This window comes from Prorops nasuta, unplaced genomic scaffold (genome assembly GCF_024137725.1).
Source record: "Prorops nasuta isolate Cenicafe-Biocafe unplaced genomic scaffold, Cenicafe_Pnas_1.2 PNAS00007, whole genome shotgun sequence".
Taxonomy (NCBI): domain Eukaryota; kingdom Metazoa; phylum Arthropoda; class Insecta; order Hymenoptera; family Bethylidae; genus Prorops; species Prorops nasuta.
The window spans coordinates 2719641-2731923 of NW_027116804.1; the positions used below are offsets into that span (position 1 = coordinate 2719641).

Sequence of the window (12283 nt, forward strand, 5' to 3'; positions counted from 1 at the left end):
TATTCCCACGAAGCTTTTCTGTACTAATGTTATCTGCTCTGTGCACATTAGTTTGAGAAAGAATACTTTTATATGTGTCTAAATCATCTTTAGTATAGTCTTCAGGTTCTTTCATGAAGATCAATTCAAATAGACCTTTCGTGCCAGGATAATACTCCTTATCGATAATAATAAAATTACTGTAATCATCAACATTAAAAGCACATTTCGCAAGCCACATTTTATTCGTCACTTTATCTAACTTAACTCCAAAATTACTGTCAATTTTATCCTTAGCATTATTCGTCAACAATTCTATATATTTGAATGCAATTGAACCAGACTTTATCGTACTTCGATTAGCATCTTTTACATCCTCGATGGATGTATGCACAGGTAATTCTATTTGTTTCGCTAAATCTTGCGTGCCATATTCATTATTCTTCTTCACCTTCTCCTCCTCCTCCTCCTCTTCATCATCTTCCAGAGAAAGGTACTGTGTTTCGTGCGACTGTGGATATTTCTGCTCATCATCCGATGAATGACCTTGAACGTTAATTCTGGAGCTGCGTATGAAATCTTTCCGCTGTGGAGTCGATGTGAGATAAGACTTTCTTCGTTTCATCGGAATTATGAAAGATTCCTCGTGTGAGAGAGATCTCTTTATAGGTTCCATTTTCATCTCATGTTTCGGTGCAACGAAAATTGCTTGATTATTTTCGGTGAGCTTCTTTAATGGTTCAACTATTGGTTTAAAAGTTTCATTTAAACTGTCTTCCATCATTACTCTGTCTGATTTGAGTGCGCGATATTTTTGACGAATTACTTCACTTGCCTCAGCAATCTTCTTTAGAAGCTTTTTCTCCTTCATTTTGTAAAGCTATTCTCTATTCAATATATAGACTTGTTCAACGTTCAAGGTTAAACTAACATTTTTGACCATTAACATCACTCTTTAATCACAGCATATTTATTGAAACCCTTTCGATATCGTCTATTTTGCATTGCACTGTCTTTATTAATTACTAAAAATCCATAATCACGCTTCCAACAATTTGAACACAATTCACAAAATTTTTCAAACGCCATATCTGTATTTACATGTTCGTTATATATATGTTTTAGGTTAGTTCCATCTTGTTTAAAAATAATTAAAAAATTTGCATTATCACGTATTAGATGTTTTGGTATCCTTGCATAAGTCTGACAAAGATAAAAGCAATCAATCTTAGAATGTCTACTCATGGAGAAGTAGTCTCTTATATTGTCTTGCTTATCGGTTGCAACATCATCAAATATGAAAATTGAATTTGGTAGTGCTCAGCTATTTTTATAACCTCACTATTATTAGAAAATTGGAAATAACTAATTTCTTCATTGTCCGATAATAGTCGCTCCAAGTATCGATATTTTGGTTGCTGCAACGATTTTGAATAAACGTATAGGTTTTCAAATCTCACACCCTGAGGGCTTTCTATAAGGCTCAGCAATACATTTGTTTTTCCACAATTTGAAGGGCCACAAACTATACAGCATATGGTTGATGGGAGTAGAGGTCCGTGACGTCTCATGCATTTATCGGTTGTTCGGTAATCTATATTAGAAACACGAATACCGAGCGGCTGCTTTACTAAGTCCATGACTGAAAACTCTGTGGTCATACAACCTATTTATAGGAATGAAATGAATTGTTTGATCAGTTCTCATCATGCCGCTATTAGTGTTAGATGTGTCAAGTTTGGAGGAATTAACCGCTGAGCAGTTTGAATACATACCGAAAATTTTACTTTTAAAGTACTTTCCGCGTAGTATTCAAGAGGTTTGGAATAAATTGCCTGAACATATTCGTGCAGATCCTGAAGTACAACAATATCGCTGGTATTTTAAACATCATAATCTACCTAATACAGATCACATTGATGGACCGCTCCCTTCAATAAAAGATTGCTGGGCTTGTCAGCAAACTCTGTGTGAGAAACAGAAAGAAAGTTCCACATGGTAAGCTACGATTGTGGAACTTTTTTCAATAAAATACTGAATAAATTACCGTTCGAAGTACACATACCTAGCTACAATTATTGCGGACCAGGTACTCGACTTCGAGAACGGTTAGCACGTGGTGATCCTGGTATAAATCCTCTAGACGAAGCCTGTCGTGGACACGATATCGCATATTCAATATATAAGGATCTGCCACCACGTCACCAGGCTGATAAAGTTCTTGCACAGCGTGCACGAAAACGTATCACTGCTAGTGACTCATCTTTACGTGAACGAGCAGCTGCAGCAGCAGTCTGGGCATCCATGAATGTAAAACGAAAACTTGGCTTAAGCCTACAAGTGCATGGAAGAAGCATGAAGAAAAGAAAAATTCGTGTACCGAAGAAACGAGGAGGTTTATTGAGGAAAAAGCAATTTACTCAAAAAAAAAACGGGGGGGTTTATTACCTCTGCTCCCACTGTTTAGTGCAGTGGGCGCATTAGCTGGGGGCGCAACAGGTATAACAAAAGCTGTAAACGATGCGAAAGCATCCAAGAGACAATTGGAAGAGATACAGCGTCACAATCGTGTAATAAAAGGCAGGCGTGGACATGGTTTATACCTAACCCCTTACGGACGAAGGGGGGAGGGTTTAAAAAGGAGGAAAAAAACCTCGCAAAAAAAAAATAAGCAACCTCCCGAAATCTGGAGCTACTAGTAATATTCAATTATTACATGCATGTCAGGATATACCACATTTTCGAGGAGTCTTTATGCGCAAATCTCTACCACAAACCGTGCTATGCAATTAGTGTGCAATCGTGAATCTTGATGAAGATAAAGGTTCTGGTACACATTGGGTTGCCTACGTTAAACGTAATAATTACGTAAAGTATTTCGACTCCTTCGGAAATTTGAAACCTCCAATTGAACTTTTAGATTATTTTGGTCCCTCTGCTATAATCTACTACAACCACGATCAATATCAATCGTATGATACAAGCATATGCAGTCAGTTGTGTGTCAAGTTTCTACGTGAACAATGTCTTTAACGGTTACGCTGTCTGACCGCGAGTCCATATTAGAGGCAGATTTTTTCCCACCGATCAATCTTCGGGAGGAGCAATATGAACTTGGTCTCGTAGACTTTCAGAGCTTCAATTCAATCGCTAATGTTGATGAGTCGAACAATTAGTTTTACTACGATACTAAAGATCTGACTATACCTACAGGTTGTTATGAATTGAGTGCTATAAATGATCTTTTGCGTACATTGATGCATGAGGCGGATAATGAAGATGTCATTATTCTACGTGCTAATAATAATACGTTGAAAAGTGAAATAAAGTGTAAATATCTGATCGATTTTACAAAACCTAATAATATAGACTCTTTATTAGGTTTTTCGTCAGATCGAATTATTCAGCCGAACACTCTAGCCGAATCAGACCAGCCCGTAAACATTATAAGGGTCAATATTTTACGAATTGAATGTAATATTACTGCTGTTGCATATACAAACGGCAAACCTCAACATGTTATACATGAATTTTTTCCAAGCGTGCCACCAGGCTATAAAATCTCGGAAACACCGAAAAACGTCATTTACTTGCCAGTCATTGTGAAAGTAATTGACCGTCTTACTTTGCGCATTCTCGATCAGGAAAACCGTCTAGTAAATTTCGGTGGAGAAGAAATTACAATTCGATTACACATTAGAAAATGCTAATTTACAAGAATACATATAAATCACCGATACCAGATGAGCCTATCATCAGTCCAACAGTTGCTGCAGGAGCAGATACATTGGGTGGGGATTACGTTAGAAGACCGCTAACAAGAAAAAATATAACCTTTCTTCAATCACTGGGTTTCAAGGTCAGAAATAAAAATGGACCTGTTGGACGTAACCGCACAACCTGTGTACGACAATCGCATTACTAAAATGGAAATACATGCTTACAATCCGTATGCAAATGCATCATTGGGAAATAGTGACGAAATTCGAATTCCAATACAACAGCAAGATTTAATTCTTCTACCATGTGAGAGTTACCTATACATAGAGGGAAAATTAATCGAGGGCACTCGTGCTCAGGGTGCAACAGTTCAAGATACAGTGGGACTTGACTGCAATTCCATGGCATTCTTGTTCGATGAAATTCGCTATGAATTGAATGGTATTGAGATTGACCGCAGTAAGAATGTGGGTATTACTATTTCCATGAAGAATCTCATTTCTCTGACTGGGGAGGAGAGTACGAGTCTACACCATTCAGGATGGTTTCTATCAGGTTATAAGCCTACGAAATGTTTCAATTTTTGCGTACCACTGAAAATGCTGTTGGGTTTTTGTGAAGACTATAGAAGAGTCATAATAAATGCACGTCATGAGCTCGTTCTCATTCGAGCGCGTAATGATACGAATTCGATATATTCTTCAACGAAAATCATCGACTCCAAAATTGATGTTCAAAAAGTGCAATGGAGAATTCCTCATATATCATTGAATTAATACACAAAACTTCAATTTCTACGTATTATCGACCAAAACAAAAGCCTCACCATGGCTTTTCGATCCTGGGAACTCTACGAATACCCGCTTCTACCAGAAACACAGAGGCATACGTGGGCTGTAAAAGCTGCAACACAATTGGAGAAGCCTCGATACGTTATTCTAGCATTTAGAACAAATAAGAAGAATACGCAGCATATGAAGGTGCTTGACTTCGATGATAGTTTTGTTCGTGATATTAAAGTCTATCTTAATTCTGAATTTTATCCGTATGATCGACTTGATACTGATACTGAAAAATCACGATTTTCTGTACTATATGATATTTATGTTAAATTTATCCAATCCTATTATGTTGGAGAAAAACCGTCGAAACCAATGCTTGATTACAACAATTTCTTAGAATATGGCCCTCTCTTTGTCATTGATTGTTCGCATCAAAACGAATCTATTAAATCTGGCACAGTTGACGTTAAAATAGAGATCGATTGTTCTAAAAATATTGCAAGTAATACTACTGCGTATTGTTTAATTATACATGATAAAATTGTTGAATATAACCCGCTTATAAGTATTGTTAGAAATGTAAGTTAGTCATTAATAGTTAGAAATGTAAGTTAATCGCTAATAGTTAGAAATGTATGTTAATCGCTAATAGACTATAGTTAAGCTTATCATTATAATGAAGGAAAAAAATAATAAAGAAGATATAATAATCATTTATTTGTGTTTAAATCATTCCTTACAAATGTTTTCTAAATTAATCTTTTGAAATTTGACTAACAATTGCAAATGTCATATTATTATAATTTCCCCTATGATACGTGAATGTTAATATTTGATTTGAAGCTGCATCTTGAAAATTCTTGAATTGTTCTGGTTTTTCCAGTAATGCCATCATCCTCGCAGGCAAGAAGAACCATTCCTTCGTAAGCAGCTTTGCTATTATTCTCTCTCCATATTTGGTTTTAATTTTCGATAATTCAGTTATTCGGTATGACCCCCCAATCTCCAAAGTATTCAGTTTTATAAAAGTTTTTGGTTCTACAGTTGCGAGTTCATTAATCTTAGTTAAATCCATTTCTATAATAATAAAATAATATTAAGAATAGAGAATAACGTAAAAAGAAAAAATAATTCTTACCTTCTAAAGATTGTCTACGACAATTACGTGACAATAAAAAAATATTCTGTCTACAACGTGAAACTGGTACTTTGCACTGCTTGAAGCTTCAATACTGCTATTACACCACAATAAAATATTATGACTGCAGCGTTACGGACTTGAACTTTCGACTGCTTCACGCTTCTAATCGAGACTGAATGAAATTTCCTAATTGCTAGCGTGGGTGACTTTGAATAATATCCTAGGAGGGAATAAGATATACACACTTGGAAATTGAGAGTAGGGGAAGTGTTGCACGCAAACGAAACTTGAGTGGCTTTTTTATAATATCGTAGGAAGGGATAAGATATACACACTTATTGGAAATTGAGAGTGGAGGGACTGTTGCAGGCGAACGACATTTTTGATGGGTTACTCACTCATGATTGTAGATTTCAAAGAGAATTCATTATTTTAAACCTGTTGATACATGTATTCTTTAGATCAAGTAGTTGTTAATTAAAATAAATAAATCCATTTAATTATATACACATTCCTTACATAAAGTGACATCAGTCTAGAATATAAACTTTTCATTGTTTAAAAGCAAGTCGTGAGATACGCGTTCTTCAGATCAAATAACCGTCATCTAAAACAAATATATTTAATTCAAACATGTCATAACACGTACTAGATGGTGCAGATAGTCACGTTCCTCAGATAAAGTAATGACAGTTTAAAATATAAACTTTTCATTATTTAGAAACGAGTCGTGAAATATACGTTCATTATTACTTGGGTTGGGAATACTAGCATCTTAAGGACATATCCTGAGTGCAGCTTAAAATTTACGAGGGCATCAATGGCTTTTCGACAATCTTACGTCACACTGTGACTCTGTTTAGCACGTGGGATCATTTGTCTGCTCTGCTTGTGAGAAAAGTCACGAAAAAATAGCTAGAGGCTGGTTTAGAGGGTAAAATATGGTCAGAAAGTATCGAGCGCATCAATGGCTTCTTGACAATCTTACTTCACACTGTGACTCTGTTTAGCACGTGGGCTCATTTGTCTGACCTGTTTGTGAGAAAAGTCTCCAAAAAAATAGCTAGAGACTGGTTGAGAGGGTAAAATATGGGCAGAAGGTATCGGGTCAGTTTTAGAGAGCCCTGGGAAAGCTCATAGGAGGAACATTGGGTGGTCCCTAGAATTTCACTCCCCATTGTTTCGCAAAAGGAAAAATAATGTCTGTTAACTATGTGACATGTAGAGCATGCTTACAGGAAGATGTAATGAATAATCTATTCACTTATAATATGCTTACAGTAATTTTTATTCAATATTCAAAAGATTTAACATATAATATACTTTTATTCAATATATATATATATATAACTAAAAAGAGTTTTAACATATAATTTTTTAAAATATGAAGCTATTCTTCTGCCCTTGCTACCTCCATCGTTGTCTCCTCCTCATCCTCCTCCTCCTCCTCTTCCTGCGGAATTATCCCTGCCTCTATCTCAATCATTCTGATACCTCTCATCAACAGTTGTATACAGCGTGTTACTGTAAAAAATCATCAGATTTTAGAAAAATGTATGATGCAATCTCATTCATAATAACTTACTATTTTCATACTCCATTCCATACGTCTCGATTGTTTCTTCATTTACCGCCCGTGATAAATTTTGCATAATTTCATCTATTATTCTTGTAATTATATGAATTACTGGAGAATTCTGTCTATACGCTAAATTAATAATCACTTGATACTGCATATTTTTTCACTTTATATTTATCGACAGCTTGTATAAGAAAAAAGGAATCTGTGTCCAAGGTTCAAGAAAGGTATAATGTGAAATTAAAAGAAGGACCCATAGGAGGAAAATAGTAGGTAGGTCTAGAATGGGTATGTGGAGGGAAAAAGACCCTTCAATAGCGTAGAGGTCGTTTGAGAGGAGAGAAAAATGGTTAAAGAGTATTAGGGAAGTTTTCAAGAAGAACATTGACTTTAGTTTTAAACAAAATTTTAATATATTCACTTGTTTCATTATTTACAAGTTGTAACATTATATCTCATTCAATTAAATTTTTGTTAACATATGAATCTATTCCTCTTCCTCCTCCGATCACGTATACGAATCGTCAATCGTATGTCCTCCTTCCTCAATTTCCCTGATACGTCTTAAAAACATTTGTAAGAAGCATAACACTGCTGATAAAAACAAAAAAATTAGAAGATTTTCAAAAAAAAAAAAAAATGTATAATGTGGTCATCTATAATAACTTACCATCTATATCCAACACATCTTCTGGCTCTCGCTCACTTATTTCAAAGAAATTCAAATGAAACAATTCAAGCATTTCCTGTAATATACTGTCCGTAGGACGTCCTAAAATAATAGCAATGCTAACTTGCATATTTTTTCAATTATTACTAACTTGAGTAAAAGAAAAATATCTACCTAGTGCTCAAGGTTTAAGAAAATGTGAAATCAAGTTAAATAGCGGGTCTATAGTAGGAAAATAGTGGGAGGGTCTAGGATAAGTATGTGGAGGATGAAAAGACCCTTCGAGAGAGGGCAGGTCTAAGAAAAAAAAAATGGCAGTCCGTAAGATGCTCAGGACCCCTATCGGTGTAGCTGTACCCAGTAATTTTCGTGATCGCCACCTAGTGGAGAAAAATGAAACTTTTTCCTCCACCAACTAAAATACAAAAAAAGTTCTCTGGGTAACTGCCAGGATAACTAACCATCCGGGCCCTAGGGTGATGGGAAAGGGGTAACCCTTAGGGAACTAGTGGACCCGTAGGATAACTAACCATCCGGGTCCTAGGGTCATGGGAGAGGGGGTAAGCCTTAGGGAACTAGTGGACCCGTAGGATAATTAACCATCCGGGCCCTAGACTGATGGGAGAGGGGTGAGAGACTAAGAGAGAAAGAGAGGGTGAGAGGGATCTCTCTCTCTCTCTCTCTCTCTCACTCCCCACAGCCAAAGCATTCCCTCCGCACACCCGCACCCTCCTCATCATCCCAATGAACCCTAGCTCTTAAGAAGACACTTCCCCCCCCCTCCCGCACACCCGCACTCCCCCTCATCACCCAATATACCCCAGCTCTCTTAAGACACTTCCCTCTGCACACCCGCACCCCCCTCACCTCCATGTCACAGGAACCCAAGACACTTCCCCCCGCACACCCGCACTCCCCTCACCACCGTGTCACAGGAACCCCCTAGCTACCACTACTTAAGGAGGTTGGTCCGATTTAGAATTAACGAACAGATGTTGATACAAAAATTTGTATAAACTTAGTAGTATTGGAAAAGTCACTATATTAATTTTTAGATTGTTTGGATACTTATACAATTAGAAATAAATAAAATAATTTGTTACAATTTAACATGTAATCTTATGGGCAGGCAAATTTTTTCTCTCTTCATACTTGAAATACGCGAAGATTAACGAAAAGAAACGTGTGAAACTCTTAAAAAAAGTTAATAAATATCTAATGATTACATGAAAGATTGAAACATATCGATTTGGTAACTGTACCATCAATAAATAAAAAATTTTCTTCGGGAAACTGATGTTTTTGATAACGTCAACCTCCATTACATGAAATAGTGGCAACGTCGCAATCGCCGTAGCCCGCGTTCTTTGAAAAGCATTCATCTATGCTGAATATATGAAAGGGAATTTGAGTTGATGGTTATTTAACAATAAAAGCAAAATAAGAACCTGAACAATAATTTATTAAATATCTAATAAACATTTTATTAATCTTGAAACATAATGCATTTATAATGCCTTATTTTTAAACATTTTTGGATGCCTTTGGAATATTTTATAATTAAAACTATATTGCAACATAAATACCTATATCTATAAATAACTGAAAGCCAGAAAACTTGAAAATAATATTATTTTGTAAAACTGGCGATCACCTGTTGTCTATGACAGAAGCAACGTTGCCAAATCTAACCTCTTACTACTTTAGTCAGTAGAGAGTCTACGATAAATCTGTTTTGACTTTAGACGTATGGAATCAACCTCCTTAAGTGAAATAGAAGAATTTAATAAGAGTAATATTAGTAGTACTGATATCTCTGAAATGAGTAATAGAGAGCAGGAACATTTAAAATTTAGGGATGATTGTGAAAAGGGCCAATATATTACTAAAATTCTACGTGAATGGGTTCAAGATGCAGGACTAATATTAGTGCGTAGGATTGATTCATTACTCACACAGTTTGATAAGGTATTTCCAAATGTAGCAGTAAGTTATAAGACGCTTTTACATACCCCAAGTAATGTGATTGTAAAAACTATCATGAATAGTAATTTGTGGTATAAAGGTATAGGTGTCAATCTTAATTCAATGAACTTAGAACAATATCAGGATCATTATAAAGAAATTGTAATGGATATTAACATTGATGGCCTCCCATTGTTTCATAGTGGTATAGACAAATTTTGGCCACTTCTTGGGAAAGTTGTAGGTTTAGTAAACGAACCAATTGTTATTGCTATTTTTAAAGGGAAGCAAAATCCTTCTATGAATGATTTGCTTGAAGATTTTGTAGTAGAGGTGGCTAATTTATGTAATAATGGATTCCTTTATCATAATATTAATTATAATTTTTCTATGCGAAATTATATTTTGGATGCACCTGCACGATCTAAAGTTAAGTTTTGCGTTAAACATGGTGGATATTTTGCTTGTGAGAAATGTGAAGTAAGATGTGAATATATTGATAATAGAATGACTTATGCAAAATTAAATGCTACTTTTAGAACAGACTAGTCCTTTTATGACTATAGGTTTGTTCGTGTTGCTTGTACTTCCCGCACTTTTCATTAAAAATGTATATTATACATCACACGAAGTATACACGTTTAACGAAAAGTGCAGAAAATACAAGCAACACGAACAAAGCTTATAAGAACAAATTAATCACCACAGAGGTCAATCTATACTAGAAATGATTAATACTGGTATTGTTTCATAATTTCGTTTAGATGCTCTCCACTTAGTCTATCTAGGTGTTATTAAACGTCTCATACTTTCTTGGAAAAAATAGAATGTTCCCTGGAAGCTACATTATAGTGAATTAGACAATGTATCTCGTAAACTGTTAATGTTAAAAGATACCTGTCCTACTGATTTCAATAGACCGCCAAAAACTGTGGATGATCTAAGTTTTTTTAAAGCAACAGAATTTAGAAGACTATTATTTTATGATGGGATATTAGTTTTCAAGGATACTCTAAATAAAAAAGTCTACAAACATTTCTTACTTTTGCATTGTTCTATTTATATTTTAATTAATGATAATTTAGTTCGAACACACTGTGATTATGCAAACGAATTATTAAGATTATGCATTTCTTATTCTGCTGTGCTGTATGGGAAGAAATTTATCATCTACAATGTTCATTCATTGTGTCACATTGCTGATGAATGTAAAGTTCATCGAACATTAGAAAATTTTAGTGCTTTTCAATTTGAAAACAAATTGCAATCAATAAAAACATCTTTATGTTCAAGATATAAGCCCTCACAGCAAGCTGCATTTCCCGATTTAGAAAAAGGAGAGATCAAAATTGAATTACTAGACAAGAAAAATACAATAAAACTTTCTATGAAGCGTAAGAGTATAATTGTTAATAAAATAATAAATGGCATCCAGTTTAGAAATATTCAGACTAACTATATTTGTTTTAAATGCAATAAGAAAGATTCGTGGGTAGTATGCAATTTTCCCCAAAAATTTTTAGGATGTCGTAGCCTCCTCTATAGAATTATGTCAATATGGTGAAATCTGGGGAAGTATAACCGGAAGTAGCACAAACTGTGTAGTTGCGCTGAAATAGTGCGCCGATCAGTTTGGTTGTGACATTCGTGACTTGTGTTATTAAAATGTAAAAAAATAGGTTATGAAATATAGGAAAAGCGGGGAAAGTTTAACGTTAATAATAAGATAGTGGCAACATCAAGGTTTTTAAGATAAGTAATTTTTATTCGTTATAGAATTATATATATTTATATATGTATAAGAGTATGATGCTTTGTGAAAAACTTGTAGGTTCGAGAAGGAATTATGAAAGACAGAACTTGACTGTATGAATCACATATTGATATGTTTCCTACATTGTCAGCTACATTATTGGTAAGAATATGATTTAATGTCAGCCTACTATTAAACATGCATGATGCTTGTTTTGGAAGCCTAACCAAAATTCAAGTACAAATAGATTAAGTAGACATTATTGGCATCTATGGTAAGCCCTAGTCAAGTCTTTATAAAATACTCAACCAATTATTAATACAACGAGCAAATATCTTAACTCACCCACCATTGCGTAGAGCACTAAACATCTATAAAGCAAAGATAATTTGGCTTATATCAAAATTGTCACTCAATATATATTTTTTCCTGCCAGCATTAAAACTGTACGACATCTTCTTGTAGCTCATTACTCTACATAATGTTGACTGGGAATATTCTCTTATTTTAATACAATTTCATTCGTATCAGTAGGTTAAAAGTGAACACATTATATTATATTATTTGTTGTTCAAATCCAATTAGAATATACTCATTATCTATTACACAGTTGCTCATGTGTATTACATGTGTAAATTATACAGCTGCGCATGTAGTCTTCGTATTTGTTAAATTAAGAGCCTCTTCAGAATCT

General features: G+C 34.8%; 1 protein-coding gene across 1 annotated transcript; it reads left to right on the forward strand.

The window, feature by feature from the left end:
• The first annotated feature begins 9620 nt into the window (after window positions 1-9620).
• LOC136774865 (uncharacterized) lies at window positions 9621-10385 on the forward strand. The gene has a single exon (XM_066729343.1). It carries the CDS (start codon window positions 9621-9623, stop codon window positions 10383-10385), a length of 765 nt encoding a protein of 254 aa, XP_066585440.1.
• The last annotated feature ends 1898 nt before the right edge of the window (window positions 10386-12283 follow it).